Below are 20,069 nucleotides of genomic sequence, written 5' to 3'. Positions count from 1 at the left end.
TTTTATGTATTGCATTTATTGTTCATGTTGTTTATTATTGTAATGTAATGCTTATTAATGCATTTATGCCACCGTTGTAAGTTTAGCTTCCTGTCCAGGGATTGTACTGCCCGGGACGTGCAGTCCTTGGGAAGGGGGCAGTGTTACGAATTACGTATTTAAAAAGCTAATGTTAGTTAAATTATAAATTAAATGGTTTTATTTCTCACGCAGTGCAGCGCATGACGAATATTAAAAGAAAGCTAAGCCGGAAAATTGAAAATACAAGAGCGCGTGCATTAAATAAATAAATATCTCTTTTTGATTTCGAGAAAGTACTGGAAAATTCTAGCGCGTGATTTTAAAATCTTATAAAAGGAGGAAAACATCTCAGTTTGTAGTAGTAGTTGCTTAGTTTGTTGTTGTTTAGAAAACTACTGTTGTTGATTGTAGCGAATTCGCGGATTAGCGTTCTTTAGCTGTTTTGAATTATGTTCTATTGGACATTTGAGTAGTTAAAAGAAAACTACTGTGAGATATTGTAATACTGCATGATAATTTGAGAAAATTTAAGCATTTTTGTTGTGATAATAATAAATTTTTGTTCATTTTTCATCGGACTTGTGCATTCATTTCATAACGAACCCGTACGCACGCAACAATATGATTTCTTTTCTTTCAATACAAAGTTTACTGTTAGTTTTGCATATTTTACTTAGTCATTTAGGAATTCAAGATGCAGCAAATATAACTTCTATCCCTACACCAATTTTTTTTTTTTTTTTTAATAACGAAAAAGGAGTTTTTAGAGTGAAACTAACAGAAATCAAGGGGTGGGGGGAAATACCAACAGAAGTTTTACAAAAAGAGGAGAAAACGTGAGAAAGTAAAACAAAATACTTTGGCCCAAGGCCCAAGGCGTTTGACTTCCGGAGTACCTTTGCAACTTAATGCAATTACCTCCACAACTTCGATAAGGAAACTGAGTTGGATAAGGAAAAGCAATGGCTAAAGGAGAGATGAACAGACCATTAAGGGTTTACACTGAAAGAAATGAATAAGGAGTCCACATATGGGACGAGCATTCTCTCTGCTTTCAACTTGTAGTTAAAGATTGAAAGAGAGAAAGGTGTTGATTGAAAAATACTTTGGGGGAGTGAAAAATTAGCATTTTATTTAGCATTAGAATGCACAATTTAAGTCAAAGTGTGAGGAAAGAAATACAACAAAATTTACCAATATGACACCATAAATGCATGTATGGCATGAATAGAAAAGTAGATTTGAATTATTGGAAAACTCATAAACTAGAAAATAAAAAATAAATAAATTGACCACAAATTTAACCAGCAATGTTACATAAAAACAGTATCAATACTAATGTTTATTTAAGTATTACATTAAAGGTGATGCTTGACTAAACACTGAGTACCACCTTTTTAAGAAAAGCATCTCCAAAGAAGATTAAAATAATCTAGAACCATGCATGGCCATCTTAAAAGTTCAGTGTTTACCAACAAACAGCACAAATTATAATTCTAAAAAGTATTTAAGAAGTGATTTTCTAAAAAGCATTAAAAACTGGTTAATTAGAGTTAATTAAAAAACAATAAACATGCATAACATACATACCATCAGGATGAGAGAAACAATAGCTTGAAAGCAAATTTTCAACTTGCATATTCAGATTTTTTATTTTTTTATCCTTCTCTACAATCCTCAGTCCAACATTATCATCTTTATTCAGCTGCTTTACAGAATCATAGTTCAGTTGTAGCCTTTCTAAAATTCCAATTGTAAAAGAAACTAAGTAAATTTTTTCCAAAATTAAAAATATAATATATATGGTAAAATTATAAAATATATCTTCTCAAATCTTCTTTTTTATTTGTTATTTCTCATTTCTATCCAAAAAATAGCAAAATGCTTACAGTAATTTTTTAATGCATTATTCCAAAATTAATAGCTATCAGAACAATTCTCAAATAATGCAAAAAAGAAACATACTGTGAGGAATTCGAAAGACAAGAGGTAGCGTAACTGGTTTTTATTTCTGTTTTTTTCTAGGTTATATGCAAAAATAAATAAATAAATAAATAAAAATAGACTTATAAAATATTGATCTCACAGTAGGGTAAATAAATTCCTGTTTAGATGAAAGTTCTTGTTTAGAAATAGTTCAAGAGAAGGACAGGCTCAAAGATGAGGCTGTCTTGAATAAATTAAATCAGCCAGTGGTTGCCGGACTGAGCTGTATCCGAGCAGGATGCTCTTCGTAAGGTAGCGGCGAACCCAGCTACCTCGCTGTATCTCTTGGAAGAGATATTAATATCGCTCTACGCAGAGCGAGGAAAAAAACGAGAGAATGTTTCTCTCTCTACTTACTGCAACAAACTCTCACTTTTTTCTCTCTATCTCTGGAACTGCATTCTATGATTTTGTTCAAATTGTCCTGGGCGTGTCGGAAAAACTTCCAGGATTTGTCCGTAATTTTTAGAAGCGCCTCTTGATTGGCGAGATCACTTTGATTAACAACTGAATATGATGAAGACAGTCTGGGAAAAAGTCCATGGGAACTTTTCGATTCCAACTGGGGTCTCAAACCGGGTGGTCTGAGACACTGAACCTATGAACTGATGAAAGGGAACTGAACAATGTCTCCTTTCGAACAACTAAAAGAGGAACAAAAAGCTGAGATTGTTTTGTGACTGCTGGTCACTTCCTTTTTCCTAGAATTCGGAAGAAATACTCTGCCCGTGGGAACTTTCGAGGTGGTCATTCCTTTTCTCAGCACTTTGTGGTGGTCGATAAAACAGCTTAAGACGTTACATATACTTATATAATGGCAAAGGAAAAGTGAAATCTTTTATCAAATAATTATCAAACTAAGACTTTTATCAAACCTATTGCAATAAAGCAATAATGCATCCACCTATTGAGAATTAAAAGTAACTTCATCATTCTTAATCTAATATCAAAAGTATTTTCTAAACTTATATAGTTTCATTATGTTTACTCTGTGGTTTATGCAAAAATAAAACGTAATCCATGAAAACCTACAACTGCTTACCATATTAAAAAATTTCTAGTACCAGACAAATATCTCTATGACTATAATCTTCATCATCCATGTCAGCAGATCATTTTTTCCCCTTTTACGTGCGATAAAAAACTATGTAAAATAGAATCCTAACTTTAATTATAATAGCCCCTTATGTCTATTTAACTTGGTTAAATTTTCTTTCATTAAAAAAAAAAAAAAAAAAAAAAATGCTTATAAATCTTTCTATACTGCACCATCTCATAATTTTTTCTTGCCATATGATTCTCACATGTTGCTTATGGTGTCTATAATACATAAAGCTTCTCACAATAATAACATTAAACTTTGAAAATCAAAATTTTAATTAATCAGTATGGAAAAATTTTACAATTATAATATTCTAAACATCCACATCGGAATCTCTGCATTTCTGTCTCTTTCTGTGTTGCCAAAATGTACTCTGCTGCTTCACTTCTGTCACTATATACATAATAATCCCGTGAATAAATTAATAATTTAAAAAAAACTTGCATGTGTAGTGCGTTATGAATATTTTGTCAATGAGAAATAAAAAGCATTTAACAGGACAAAAGTGCTGCTATATCTTCACACACAGTTCCATCCTCATGCACCTACTAAATTACTTCTTAAAAATACTACCCAGCATCACTTCTACATCAAGCATCCACAAAACTGTTATTATATACAGTCAAAAGTCGTTAATCCGGACTCGTCGGGACTTCGGCGATTCCAGATTATCGATTTTTCCGGATTATAGATCATCAGTTTAAATCGCGTAAGATGGCATGCAGAAATTCTAAAATTAAAAATATGAAACCTTAATTTATGAAATAAAGAACAATTATGATCTAAAGGGTATCAAAATTTACAAAAAAAAAAAGCTTAATATTTATTTGTTTACTTTATTAAACATTTCTTTCAATGCAAGTTGTAAGTTGCTTCGTTTTATGTGATAATACTTTCTTTTTAATTCTATAAACAGACATAATTTTTTGTTCACTTACAAAGTTCCGCTGTTCAAGTCCCGTTAATTGCTGTGCCGAGAATACCAACTAACTTGTCAATCAAAATTTTTTCGTTTTCACTAACCTCTCTGTCACATTCTTCATGTCTTTATCTATTTTTTGCAGCAATTAAACTTTTTGTTTGATGGACATCGAAACATACTTTCGTTTTGTACGATCCTTTGGGAGCTCCAGAATCAAAAATTCTATTTGACATAATCGAAAGTTCAAGTTTACTTTTATAGTATTGCTCTTACAGTCTGCAAAAAATAATAAGCCGGATCCAATTCGAAAATTAAGGAACAACGCAATCATCAACATTAACTGAAATAGATAATTAGATAATTTTAGCTTACACCGTCCGTTATACATAAAACGCGCAGGCGAAAACTTATTCTGCACTTGCGCACACGCAAATGTGCTGTCGTAAGAGGTCTTACGCGCACGCGTAAACGCCTATGCGCATGTGTCAACGCGGCGCATGCGCAGAAAGTTGTTAGCTTTGAGGTCTGGATTATAGACCATTCCGAATTATGGGTGTCCGAATTAACGACTTTTGACTGTTAAATACTTAAAATGCACATTTCTGACTATTTCACCGACATTCAGTTTTACAAAGTCAAGGAGAGAAACAAATGATTACAGTCAAAAGTCGTTAATTCGGACACCCATAATCCGAAATGATCTATAATCCGGACCTCAAAGCTACAAACTTTCTGTGCATGCGTTGACGCACACGCATAGGCGTTTACGCCTGCGCGTAAGACCTTTACGGCTGTAAATATGCATGTGCGCATAAACATAATACATCTATGCATGCGCATTTAATGTATAACGGACAGTATAAGCTAAGCTAAAATTATCTAATTCAGTTAATGTTGCAGATTGCGTTGTTCCTTAATCTTCGAATTGGATTCGGCTTATTATTTTTTGCAGACTGTTAGAGCAATTTTATAAAAGTAAGCTTGAACTTCCGATTATGTCAAATAGAATTTCCAATATATATTTACTAATATGTAAAGGATCTACAAAGCGAAAGTATGTTTCGAAGTCCATTAAACAAAAAGTGGAATTGCTGCAAAATATAGATAAAGGCATATCCTTTTTTTATCTAACCATTCCGAAATATGTTTATCAATTTCACACTGCTCTGCGGGGGGAGGGAAACGACGCGGCGTGCAATGAATTGGAAGTTGATCTGTCAGCACTATCCTTATCTTCAGGGCAGATGTTTTTATTTTATTTGGCTTATAATTCCTTACCAAATGTAGTATTTCATCTCGATGTACTCCATCTTTGATATGATTTAAATCAAGTTCCTCGTCATTATAATTTGCTTCCGATAGTGAAGAAAGTGACACAGAGGTTATTGAAAACAAAAAAAATTCGATTGACAAATTAGTTGGTATTCTCGACACAGCAATTATAGGACTTGAACAGTGGAACTTTATAACTTAACAAGAAATTATGTCTGTTTAATAGAATTAAGTAAAGAAAAGAATTGAGAAAGTATTATCACATGAAACGAAGCAACTTAAACAACTTACATTGAAAGAAATGTTTAATAAAGTAAACAAATAACTATTAAGCTTTTTCTTTCTGTAAATGTTGATACCCTTTAGATCATAATTGTTCTTTATTTCATAAATTACGGTTTCATATTTTTAATTTTATAATTTCTGCATGCCATCTTACCAGATTTAAACTGATGATCTATAATCCGGAAAAATCGATAATCCAGAATCGCCAAAGTCCCGACGAGTCCGGATTAACAACTTTTGACTGTACAGACTACATATACACAGATAAAAAGAACTTTAAGTAAAAAGATTCAATTTTTTAGAATTTCAGGAAAAAGAATATTAGTAAAAAAATATATGGCTTTTATTTTTAAAATCTTGATAAAGAAAATGTGTATTTTCACAAAAAAAGTCAAATTATAAATAAATACCACATGTTTAATCAGGTGCTAACCTCCCCCTAAAAATTTGAAAAAAGCCTAATATTAGTTGAAAACTAATTTAACAAAATTTAAGATTTAAAAGTCGTTAAGCTACCTGCTTTTGATTTAACATGAAATTCTTAGAATACATGCAGAAGTTCTCAAATAGAGTATTTAGAACAGGGAAGTTATTTGACTGTTTGGAGATGCTTTTAATTTAGAGATCTCAGTAGTGACTGAATTTTACTGTAACTGTAACTGTAACTTCAAGAAAAATCCTAAGAAACTTTAACTTTCACAAACATTTTATGATCATAACTTATAGAAATGAAATAAAAAGTTTCCATTTTATTTATGAAACTTTTATTTCTTGCTGAGAAGATTTCTCACTATAATTTTGTATTAATTTTAAAATACCAAACTTTGATTTCAGCTAAACATTAACCATGCATTAAATTAATTATTAAATGGAATTCTCTAAATATTCAAGAAAATTACCCAAACTTAAGAAACTACATTAATTTCTTCCAAGCTGGACCACATATGGAAAGCAAGCTTCTAAAGCTATTACAATATTGCATGAACATGAATTATTCAATTTAAAAAAAAACACATATTCTTAGGTTATTTCAATTTTTAGGAAAACCTGCAATATTTATCTAAATAGTTGAAAGTTAGACTTTTCTCTAATTTAGAAAAAATATATCTGTATATTTTGTTTTAACATATGCATGCCATAAATATAATTGTTGTTGATGCTCATTATAATGACTTTTCCACTGCAATGACCAAAACAAACAACCAAAAAAAAAAAAAAAAAATGTGTTTTAAAGCAATTTTTGCTATAATGATCATATGTTAAAATGTTCTTTTTTCTATTGGAAGTGAGAAATCATTATAAGGAGCATCATGAGCATAACAAAAGTATTATTAAAATATATTTTCATCAGTTATTAACTATCTTATCTTATCACATCGAATAAGATTCCATGACCCTTAAAAAGTAACATTTGGAATCAGGAAAAGAACTATGGTAATTTTTTTAATCCAATATATTTAAATGCATACTGATACTACTGTGCATTACAAAATTTTCTTAATCAGATAATATGATAATTAGGAAAAACTACACAAAACTAACTAATCAGACAGTATATATATATAAAAAAAAAAAAAAAAAAAAAAACTCCGTAAAAGAAAAATTAGAATTTTAAATAGAAAGAAATGGGATTTTACAACTTTTTTTAATATTTTTCAGTATTATATTACCTGACAGCCATGTAAACAATTTACTTATCTAACTACTGTTTGAAAGCAGCAACGGATATGTAGCACAGGAGCTTTATTAATTTTTCCCTGTGCTAACTCCTTTTCATATGCAGGAAAATACCTAGCATGCTGCAATAATTAGGGGTGACTATTAACCCATTTCAAAAATCAACAATAATTTTAAATAATTATATAGGAAATACTTATAAACATGCATTCAGACGTATTTCCAAACTATTTAATTGCCAAATCAGTAAACATAATTTTTAATTTATTAAATATTCCTTTATGTGTCACTACATGAATTCACACAGTTGCCTATCAATTTGATTTCTCAACATTTCGTTTTAAATAACTGCAAAACTGTACTTGCTTTTTGGAGAGAGTGGGAGGGTACTTTCTGGGAAATATTGCACTTATATTTTTCTTTGCTAACAACTGAAAATTCAGCATGATTAGCAACACATTTTGATGCAGATAATGGTTTTCCATGTAACTCTAACCAAATGAAAAATGAAGCCAAAGAAATAATACAGATCGCAAAAGCAGCTAATGATGAATGATTTTCTGATATGGAAATGTTAAAGAATTAATCAAGAAATGATGATTGAAAAATTGGATGATCTTCTTATAACACCAGCTGACAGTAAAGCAGCAATAATGAAGAAGATAGTGTGCATTTAACTAACAAGAAGTTAAATGAATTTCTAAAAAAGGCACAGAAACTGTCAGATTTTGCAGTGGAGACTAAGCCAAAGGAAGAAAGAAGAAAACATTTTATGAAAGGCATTGAAAAAATTCTGTGTTCCTTCATATAAAACTTGTAAAGAGTTGCATCAGACATTGAAAAAAGCAAAAATCACTAGCTTTTTCAAAACATAATTGTATCACATACTCATAAGCAGAAATAAAAATCTTTTCAATTAACATTTTTTCATTTTTTTCTTTTCATTACATTTCATTTTCATTCATTTTTTCATTTTCTTTTCATTATTTAAATAAAATTATACATGCTTTCTTATATATAAATTATACATGCATCTCTGCAGGATGTGATTTTGATTGTTGCATAATGTAATAATGATGCGACTCTGTATTCAGCAAGGGCTTACTGTATACATTTTTACAAGCAAAAATAACCAGTCTATTTCTGTTTCCTTTCTAGACTTGAAATTTAAACATGCAAATCTAAAAAATACAGAACATTTAAGGGCCCTTTAAGGCCTTGGGTCCCTATGCAGCAGTATTCCTTGCAGACCACTATTTATGCCACTGTAACTGTAAAGTGGTCACCTAAGATTTTTTTTCCATACTTAGTCCCCTTTGCATACCACACTGATCACAGCATGGCACTAAACCTAGACTACATTTCTGAACATTAAAAAAAAAAAAAAAAAAAAAAAAAAAAAAAAAAAATTTGATAATACCAAAAATCATTTTAAGAGTTTCATAATGTATCAGCTTTAATATTTTCAATTTACAAAGGCCATTTCAGAAGTTTCCTGTATATTTTGGTATTTTAATTGTATGCAATATAAAGGACAAAAAGATACTTATATGGTAGGTGATAGTGAACATGAGATATATAAACAAGCCAAAAATAGGAATAATTTCACAAACAATTTGATAATTAGTGAAGTATTTAGAGTTTTTAATAATAAGGATTGTCTAATTCAAATGTGTTTGAAGGGCAGAAAGACACATTTTCAGTTTAGGGGAAAGTAGTATTCCCCCCAAAAAAGAGCTAATATTGTACTTAATAATGTTCACGAATCAAGAATATAAAACACATTTAATTTGAAAAATCAACAAATCAAATTGCAGAATGAAGGAAAAATGAATGGAATCTATAAATAGTATGCAAATATACCATATTTAATAATAATTAAAAAAGGACTTTTTAAAATATAAGAAAATTTTCTTATATTTTTCCTTTAAAATTTGGTAGGATCTTATAAATGAGTATTTTGATAAATGAAACTGCAGAATGAGAAAAAGTTGTTTAATATAATAATGCTACCTAAAATGCAACACTATTTAAACACTAAATAAACCACACAGGTAATTACTGTATAGATAAATTACATATGTACCTTTAATTATATTAGCCATGTCTAGTTCAACGATTTCAATTTAAACTGCATTTACTATAATGGTATACCTGAAAACAAGTAGTTAATAATATATCACTAATTTTTCTTCTTATACTGTAGTAAAATATTATATATAGACACTCCCTACCTATGACCGAGTAGCATTCCAGATGACTGTTTGCAGCATAAACTTGCTCATAAAGTATTACTAAGTTCGCTGCACATATCTCCTAATGATATTTATGAGATAAGAACTTTAAATACTATTGTGCTTAGAGGTTTGTAATAGACTGAATGCACACAGAACCGATAATAGCTTGATAAAATTTATTTTATGAAAAAAAACACTTTACAGCTCTAGAATTTTTCATAAATATACTCATAAAGAAGTTAACAGTATCACAGTACAATCAGTAGTTATACTTCAAACTAACAACCAGTAATAGTTATACTTCAAACTACTAAGACTGTTAACACAGGACAAGCTCACATGGAAATAATCTCAATACTCGACTCTGAACTAAAAATTGAGAAACTTATATTCTCTCCAGTCTTATAAAGTTTACCCGCAGCTGCTGAGAAATCTCTAGTATCTTCCACTTCTCAAAATTACTGGAAGCATAAAAGGGCCGCATATGATTAAAATTACATATAGGCATTAATTACATTTATTCAGTCACAACAATGTTGCCAAATGGGCACCAGGTTTGGCATCTTTTGTCAAATTCTTGCCAAATTTGGCGGCACACATTAGTCACCAAAAGCATCACCATCTTGGTAATATCTCGCCAATTTAGCAAAATATCCATTAACTCAATGTTAAACAGACTTGCTTCCGGTAATTTATTTTTCCAGCACAGCATTGTATTCTTCAAGCATTTCATGTTACATTAGACAAAAAAAAAAAAAAAAAACTATAAATTTATACATAATTTAACTAATTACTTACCTATGTACAAAGTTAATAAATATACTTTGAAATAAACAACAGAAATACCTAAAACAAATGAATAATACATTCTTAAATTTTAAATACCATAATAAATAAAAAATTCTAAATCAATTAAAAATTGTTTTACTATGCAGTATGCATACTGTGCAAATAAATAAATAAAAGGACAGTTTTATATCTCCCGTTCTACTGGGCTGGGCCGATTGACAAAATTCAACTTGTGGTTTTCATGGCTCGAAAGTGCTACTTAGGATATATATTAGATTTATATATAGCATTGTTCTAACATAGGTATGTTAACACAAAATGGGACTTTTTCTGAAATAATATACCTATTGTTTTCCATATTTCGTTTCTACAACTCAAATGATGCCAAAGTGCCAAGATTTGTAAAAAATCCAATGAGTAGCTTTTAAAAAATTAGCTCTCAAAACCTTAGCTCCTTTATGTTAATTGAATTCGGTATATATTTATTAATATCTTTTTATTAACCTTTTGAAGACGGGATGGCCATTATAGTGGTCATAGAGTCCTCTCTTTGAAAAGACGGGATTGTCCACTTTAGTGGCTATGTCTTTTTCCTCCATTTTCCAGGCTGAAAAGTGGGGTAAAATGTCAAATTTGACGTCCCTAGGGTTTTAACCACTCATCTCTTTGAAAGGTCTTCTTTTTGCACCCCATAGATGCACCCCTCTGAGAATTCATTAAACTACACACAAGAATCTTTGTTGCAAATAGGAGGTGATTTCTTAAAGGGGAAATAGCATTCGGTTCAAGATTCAACATCCTTTGGTAGCTTTTACTGCTAACAAAGCCCCGGCCTCAAAAGGTTAAACTTATTTGATTCTTCCTATTACCTTTTGAAATTTAGATTCATTCCAAATAAATTTGTTCATTTTTTATGACTTATTTTTTAATTCGTATTTTTAAATATTTTCTATAAATTTTTCAAAAAACATTTTGTATTATAACTTATAAAAACTTTTAACATCAACTTAAAGTAGATGAATTCTTAAGCACACCTGCAAAAAATTAGAGTTTTTTTATTCAAAATTTCCTGAGCTATATGTGAATTTACATACTGGCACATTTTGAAATTTGGCATATTTGTTATAAGCAATAATAACACCAAATGTGGTTTACACACTTTCGAGACAAGAAAAATGTAATTTGAATTTCGTCAATCGGCCCAGTAGAACGGGAGATAATGAACATCCTTTTTTTTTTTTTTTTTTACCTTCATTTTTTTGCATAGTGTACCTTGGATTGCTGTCTTCGCAGATGGTGTGAGGATGAGATTTCACAGATCTTTACATGGGTGGTGGTAAATCAGTGTATGATTTGCCCACTGAAGATTCATTAGCAAGTAAATGGGGCATTTGTGATGGAGAGGCTATATGAGAGGTCGAAGGAATTGCATGTTAGATGGGTCTGCAACACTGACTTCTGAAATGTTTCTCTAATGAAAATAAGAGTTTAAACTTTTCTGAATAAGTTTTCTTTTTCTTTCATCGACAATAAGATGACAGCAGTGTATGGCATTGTGCACAGCAGGCTTTAGAAAACCACTGAGAATTTGAGTCTCGGTTTTTGCTAAAAAGGTGAAGCTCTGAACTCTTCAACTTCAGCTCTTTGAGAGCAGGTGTGATCATAGGATGGGAAGCATCCGTATTTAGTTAGGTAACTTACCTTTCAATCTAATCAGACTTGTACTCTCATCAAATATTCACCTACATTTTTATTTCATTAAGTCTATCTTAAAATGTTAGGTGAAGCTTATTTTACCAATGCCTTATTTTTGAGTAAATACAATACTAACCCTCTGAGCAGCCAGGGTTTTCGCTGAGAAAGCACATATTTCCCAAAACTACTATAGGAACAATTTTTTTTTTAAATTTTTTTATTTTAATGTAAAAAACTCTCCTGGTTTTTCTTACCTGGATTTGTGTACTTTTGATACATTGCTTTAACTTCTTTGACATATTTTAATATGCACATATATATACACGTTCTTACAGATATCACAAAAAATATTCTAAGCTGTATATATACAGCCTTGCCGATTAGAGGGCTAATATAGGTTGAGAATTTAAAGCAAATAACTCAACAAATATAAGTAATAATCACTTTTCAATTTATTATTCCTCTCTTGTGCTTCATTCCTCTTTTTAGTCCAAATATTCTTCAACTGCTGCTGATGTTTCTGTGACTGCTTTTTTATTTCCTCAGCTAAAGCTGTCTGCATAATTTTCAGCCTTTCAATCTGTGATTGATTTTCCATCTAGGGGGATGAAAAAAGCTGGGGTACTTTTTTATTACCTAATTGATTATTTATACTCTAAAATTATGTTAAAATTAAAGCTGTTTAATGCCATAAAAAGAGAAAGTACATTGCCCTTTGTTTATACAGAGTTTTCTTTTTAATCTTCCTACTGAATAATGTTGATTAAAAAAAGGCCTACTCATTTCATTTCTGAAGTCGTTCTGTAAGTAGTTTCTGAAGACATATCCATGCACTTAACATTTATTTCATTCTGGAATTTTATTTACGAAAGGTGAGACAACTTTTGATCTCTTACCATCAAATGTAGCATAAAAGTCAATAAGTGCAGGCTTATAATAAAGAACTTAAAATTCTTGACAGTTAACAATACACAAATAGTATTGTATTTAAATTCTAAATCTTAAAAAGTACAAACTGATTGGACTAGTTTTAGATAAAAAAAAAACATAGTCAAGTGAAAGAGAAAAAATTCCATTATCAATTCTATACAGAATAGTTCTCAAGATATGTTCAAAAGGGAAAAGTTGCTGAAGCACAATTTATAGCAGGCTTCAACAACCTATGATCCACGGGTTACCAAATGATTCATTTCATAATTTCAAATGACCCACATGAGTTCCAAAAATAAAGCATAATATATCATAAAATATAAATATGAAATATTTATTTTTTCTGCATTTTGAAGAATACACAAAAAAGTAAGCTTAAAATAAACGATAATTATAATATTTTTATTTCACTACAAAGTTGCAGTAGTAAACATACACTAAAAAAAATTGTTACATAATTTCAAGCAGAAATCAATAAGTCTGGCAATGCCAATCTATAACCATAATTTAAAAAAACTGGCTTTGCCATTTTGTCCACATTTGGTTCAACTTATAAATATGAGCAAATATCTTCACACGTGAAATTTTAAGTAAAAACAGCAGCAGCTTAATTACTAAAAACTCAGATGCTTGAATGTGTCTTAAGATGACTAATTTGAAGTCACGAGTTCAGCATCAGGGAAAACCCTTGATATCCAAGATAAATATAAAGTTCAATCAGTTATGCCTTTTTTATAATAATTAGAATATTAATTTTTAAGTTTTATGTTTAAACTGTATTGTAATTATTTTCTCAAAATTATCTTATTACTCACCAGAAAAGACTGTCTTAAAATGAAAATATCACTGACCCAAAATGTCCTCTCAATATATAGATTTTGGTTGATTTTGAACCACAACCAAAAAAGATTGCCCTCTGATTTATAGCATAAATAAAAAAGTGCCCAATGTGCTCTGATTCTAATATTTGAATCAGTTCTTATAAACACCTATTAGTCATCATTTATATTGATATTAGAAACATCTATACCTTAGTCTTTCCCTTTCTCAAACTGCTATTATTTTAAGTTGGGTTATGTTACCAGGACATTTATCATCCATGTGGCCAGACAAATACTGCCAATCTACACAGCATGAAACATGTAATTTTTAACCCTTTGAAGATTGCCAAAATCAGAAATAATAGTTTCCTTGTTATGTGCAATATTCCACCACAAGGCTATTAAAAAACAATATCTGTTTCTCTTTCAGTTGCTTTCTCAAATTGTACTGATTTTAAGTGTGATATTGTAAGAGTATCAGTACACAGTAATAGCATTTTACAGTAAAAATTATTATAGAATAAATTTTCTTTCCCCCCTTTTTTCTTTTCCTCCCCTTTAGCTTTTACTCATATATAGCTTTTAGTTGAATTTTTAGCTAGCACTTCCCTCAGTAAGTTAATATACCACTTGTAATATTAATATACACTAATGTTTGTGAAAATTGTAACACCATGAAGGAATTATGCAAATTGAACCAAACTTACAGGAAATGTAAAGTTAAGTAAGACATGCAAACAATTAGAATTACAAAGTGATTGCACATGCATGGAATGAGAATTGACTGCTTGTTCCATGTACATAAAGGGCTGTAAATTTGCACTGAAATCTTAATTGTCCTCTGTCTGTGGTGAATGTTTAATTAGTGGTCATTATTGCCTTGTCAACAGCAGAAGGTTCCACACCAACAACTAATGAAGTTCGAACAAGGTCACACCATCGGTATGCAAAAGGGGGACTATCGTATCAAGCAATCACAGCCCGCACATAGCATAATGCCACAACAATGCTGCGTGTTTGGAAGAAATGGACAGAGGAGAACCAACCAAGCTGAAATCCTAGCAGTGGGGCATGCAATAGTACAATGGCACAGGATTACAGACACCTCATTTGCATGACTGTGATGGATCATGCAACATCTTCTCATGTGTTAAAACAATGTTGGAGCACAACTACGGGTGTTGTGTTGTCCAGCACCATGTTTTGTTGCCGTTTGCTGCAGCATGTGTGTATGTGATTATGGCAAAGCCTTGAGGGCTATCTGCCTAAAGGGAGAGATGCCTTCGTGGAGGACTTTCATCACATGAAAGGACACGCATGAGAGGACACATGTGTTACCACAATGTTGGAGCATCCTGTCATGTGTTACCACAATGTTGGAGCACAACTACGGGTGTTGTGTTGTTTAGCACCATGTTTTGTTTCCGTTTGCTGCAGCATGTGTGTATGTGATTAAGGCAAAGCCTCGAGGGCTATCTGCCTAAAGTGAGGGATGCCTTCATGGAGGACTTTCTAAGGAAAACTGGCTCGTATACATGTTACACATGGCAAAAACCGCAAAAATGCTCATGCTGTCAGCCCGTTCACGGGATTCGAAACTCGGGCCAAACTACCAGTGTTCAGCGACTTTACCACTCGGCCGCTGGTTGGCTTGCTGCAGCATGAACTGAGTGCAAAAGTTCCTGTATGAATGATTCCCCTGTCGCTGAATCACAGATGCTTCTGACTTCAATGGTATGGCAACAAAGTGTTTGGCAATAAATTGTTTTCTCCAATGAATATTAAGACAATCTGGACTATAACAATGGAAAAGTATGCATCAAACATTACAGAGGGGGAACATCTGCTCTGAGTTATTCAGCGCCATACCGTACAAATGCCTGGCATCATGGTGTGGAGAGCTATTTGGGTATAATTGTTGATCCCTTCTAGCACAGATTGTGGGCAACCTCAACAGTGATTGCTACATTAGGGAAGCTGTGGAGCCAGAGGTATTCACCATTCTTTGACACATTTTGGACACTGTATTTCAACAGGATAGTGCTCATGTACATGTTTCTCATACCGCAGAACTTTCTTTAGGGTACAACAGGTTTCGTTTCTTCCATGGCCTGCTTATTCCCCAGATATGTTGCCCATTGAGCATGTTTGGGCTTTTAGTGGTCTGCGACTTGCTCATACAACTGATGGGACACACACGAAGACTGAACTTTGGCATCAAGTTGAAGCCATATGGAATGCTATTCCCCATGATGTGTGTAGGCTCTCATTGTTCAGCGTGGAGGACACACAGAGTACTGATTTCCAACAATTTTTTTCTTGTAAATTTGATCATTTATTTGTCCCGCTCTCAGTAATACATGGAATAAATTTCATTCATTTCTGACAATTCCTTCATGGTGTTGCATTTTTCACAAACATTGCTTCTTCTAAATCTATTTTCTAATCATAGTTAAAGTTTGCTAAACTCTCTCTCTCTGTGCTCTTTTTGGCACCATTACAATAATTAAATTATCCCACAAAACAATGAATGAGTAATGCTGGAAAGTATAACTTAGGTTTCCTTCATTGTACAGATAATTACACACCTATGATGAATATTGGTATTTTGTACAAGCAATCACTGTTTTTGTGATCTAGACTTGCCTGTATAATATCAAGAAGTTTAATTTTTTTTTTTTTCAAGGACACGGTCAGTTCAGTTGCATGCATAAGGAAAACTTTTAACTTCAAGAAGAAAGTTTATTCATAGGCATAAACAAGTTGAACACGTTAAAGTAAGTTCAGCTTGTTTGTGCCTTTTCTGGCATATACTTCTTTTGTGAGCTCAGCTCATTTATGACCACCAAAGGTTTAATTAATAATCCAGACAACCTAGCAAAATTAGCCAGTTTTCAGCACTGTTCTTTTGATGAATTTAAAATCTTTAATTTACCCTTAGTTTAAATCTGAATCTCAGTGATTTAAAATAATCAACTCAGTGATTCATCTTTATGTTTCATATTTTATATTATCATATATTTGGTGTTTCCATCAAATTGTAGAGCTTCATTTTATGGTTTTTCATGCACTTTCTTCAGAGGGAATAATTCCTCGCCCCTGAAGAAATTTTATGGAAGATGTTTTATCATTAGGTAAAGTCTTAAATTTTCAAATCCATGGTAAATACAAGAATAATAAAAACATAAGTGACACTTATATCTCTAAGAATTTGTATTCTTGTTGCCGATTCTGAAATGCAATCTTTTACTTTTTTAAAAACGTAAACATTGAAACGATATCAAAAGGAAACAGTGACAACTTCATATGAACCAGTTTCTTGGCAAGTTTAGCAAAAAATTTGGTGACAAATCTGGTCCCAATAACAGAACAGTACCTCAAGATGAATAATAAGGTAGATACATTGCCTGCCAATCTCACATACATGTTTTCAAAACTAAATCTTATTCCTTCTTTCAAGTAATCAGATATTATTTTCATAGAAATCATAAGAAATAGTTTAATATAATTAAAGGAATTTTAAAGTATTTCCCCATAAAATAACCTGTATAAAACAGAAATTTTATCATATCATTAACATTTCTTTCATAACCAATATATTTAGATACATACACTAATTCTGTAGTTCCAATCAGTCCTAACCTGACTGCAAATTAGTTGCTTCATCTTTAAAAATGCAGCATCATCAATATTTTCTCCTATGTGTGACTTCAACAATTGATGTTTACGAGTTTTAAGAATATGTTCAACTTCAAATTCAGTTGCTGGAAGACCATTTCCTGAAATAAGTTTCACAAAGTAAAATATTTTTTATATGTTTAAATATTTTTCCATCACATAAAAAATGATAAATATCTGAGTTCTTGAAAATAATAATCACATGTAGACATTCAAGATATACATAATGCACTGGACATGTTTTATTGGTCTCCACAAATAATTCTGCTAAAAAGCTAACTTCTTTTATTTTTTTAAATTCAAAGGATAAAATAAAGCCTAAATGCAGTCACATTATTAACAAATACATTGAAAAATACACATTTAAACAAATAAAAAATAAATTACACAAAATTTAAAACAACTTGTTGAACTGAGCTGAATTTCAAAAACAAGAATTTTTTTCCCTTCGTAATTCCTCTTCTTTTTAATTCTATGAGTTTTAAAAACAAAAACTTCATAAAAAGAGAAAACTTCATAAAAAAAAATTTTTTTTTTTGGGGGGGGGGGTCCAGAATATTTAAATTAGTGTAATCAGCATAAGTCTGAGATTGATTAATAGCTGCCACCTTGATAAGATTTTCAAATCACTTCTTCCTAGAGTTTTTCTTATGCGTTCAAATATAGATTTAAAAATAACCAAACCTGCATGTCTTTTTCTTGATATGGTGTATGTGAATGAAATGAAATATTTCTTTTTGCTTCAATGCTACATGAATTTATGTAGAAAACTGTTTAAATAATTCATTTTATAAAAGAAAAGCCATGAATTTTTTATCTCAATGAGTGAGAAATGCTTTTATAAACTAGGAATCAATGAAAATTCAGCATTACATATTGTAACTTCTTTCTAAAAAACTGAAAACTCATTAATTTTTCCTTGGTGAATAAATTAACTTATAAGTTTATATCACTGAAAATATGGATCTAGACAGATAACTTGATTTTCTAAACTTATGAAACTGCAGAGAACACTCAAGATCTTATTAAAAATTTCCTTTGGATTTAGATGATTAACTTACAACAAAGATTAAGAATATTCCTCCCATGTTTAAAAATCTGTTTCATTGTTTCCTATTGCTTCTCTGATATGGCTGACAGTAGTTAAAACATACAGATGAAAAAATAGCATTTTGAAATATGAGAAAAAAATTCTGAATGATGCATTCTACTTATTTTGTGTGTAGGGTTGAGGTGGCAAAAATTTATTAGACAGACACAACAAAACATAGAACATATTGAAACAGCATGTATTAGCTAATTTTCAACATAAGGACATTTCTAACAATATAACATCATTTCAGTATACTTTGTTCATAAAAATCCATTCAACAGTAGAATTACATGCAGAAAATTGATTTAATTGAAATGAAGAATTCTTCAACTGAAAAAATTAAAATCACTATTGTTCAAGTAACCATCACCACATGTTTCTTTATCACTCTACTTTTATTAAGTCCATAAAGGAGTTCACATAGAAATAACAGTAAATGAGATACTACATAACTCCCATTTATTTATATAAACTAGTGATTTCTAATATTTAGTCCATAAAAATCAATTATAGATTATTTTCACTTATAAATAACAATAAATGTGACATTTTAGCATTACAGGTCATATTTTTCTTAGCCTTCTTCAAGATGATCTAATTAAATCAATCAGTTTATACTATAATAATAAGATCAGTAATCTGCTATTTGTATAGTGGTCATGGTTCTGGAATGATCATGCTATGGAAACACAACAATTTATTTTTAAAAGTCAAAATATTTTTTATTTATTTATTTATTTTTTTTTTTTTTTTTTTTTTTTTTTTAGGTATGCTCAATGTTTGCAAACATCATGAAATTTCACATACCCTGAGATACTGCAAACACATACATTAATTATGCCAAGGGAGCATTTTTACAGAGACTAATTTCGCATTCAAGCAAACACTCAAGTTTCTGAGCAGTTTTCTAGTTCTTCATGCCTTTTAATAATGCAATTGGATTTACACTCATTTATCGAAATTCTCCATAAAGCACAGCATTGTTCCAAGGAAGGTGATTTTCTCTTGTCTCAGCAAATTTTTTTATTTCTAGTGTATAAATATAAATCTAATTGATACCAGTTTTAAATACATAATTAATAATTACATTCTATAGCTGGCATCCTATTACTTGCAAATCAAAATAGGTAAAAACTGATGTGCATTTTCATCTTTACCTCGTAAATTTTCTAGAGTAGCGGCCAATATTTGGCTTTTTAATAAAATTGCATGGTACTTCTCAATTCAGGTTATAAAGTACTGTTTGCCTTACATTTCACAGTACTAGTTTTTATTATGTTCAAGAAGTTCATAACTTCTTGAACATAATACAAATTAGTACTGTGAAATGAATTTTAAATACAGAACAAAAGAACACAGTATAAGATCCAAAAAGTAAGTCTATAGTTAAGTCTAAGATCCAAAACTATCAGGATTTCAATGATTTTAGGTATTTGGAAATTTCCAGACTTTAGATTGTCAGTTTAAATTTAGTAAAATGACATGTAGAAATCATAATTAAAAATATGAAATAAATGTTTATGAAATAATGAAGCATCTATGACTTAGGAGGAGCAAAAAT

General features: G+C 30.8%; 1 protein-coding gene across 2 annotated transcripts in view; it reads right to left on the bottom strand.

The window, feature by feature from the left end:
* The window catches only part of LOC118187408 (uncharacterized), a 50,508-nt gene that overhangs the window by 14,360 nt on the left and 16,079 nt on the right, over nucleotides 1-20,069 (bottom strand). For both annotated transcript variants that reach the window (XM_035357627.2, XM_035357626.2), the window contains exons 4-6: nucleotides 17,350-17,516; nucleotides 12,431-12,584; nucleotides 1,612-1,761 (exon numbers count right to left, since the gene is read on the bottom strand). In XM_035357627.2, the coding sequence (XP_035213518.1) occupies nucleotides 1,612-1,761; nucleotides 12,431-12,584; nucleotides 17,350-17,516 (471 nt within the window). The remainder of the gene's footprint in view (nucleotides 1-1,611; nucleotides 1,762-12,430; nucleotides 12,585-17,349; nucleotides 17,517-20,069) is intronic.

Source organism: Stegodyphus dumicola, chromosome 5 (assembly GCF_044657685.1).
Source record: "Stegodyphus dumicola isolate Sdum_Otavi_A_Nest chromosome 5, ASM4465768v1".
Classification (NCBI taxonomy): Eukaryota; Metazoa; Arthropoda; class Arachnida; order Araneae; family Eresidae; genus Stegodyphus; species Stegodyphus dumicola.
The sequence above is the reverse complement of the archived record's forward strand: the minus strand, read 5'-3'. Positions and strand labels throughout refer to the sequence as shown.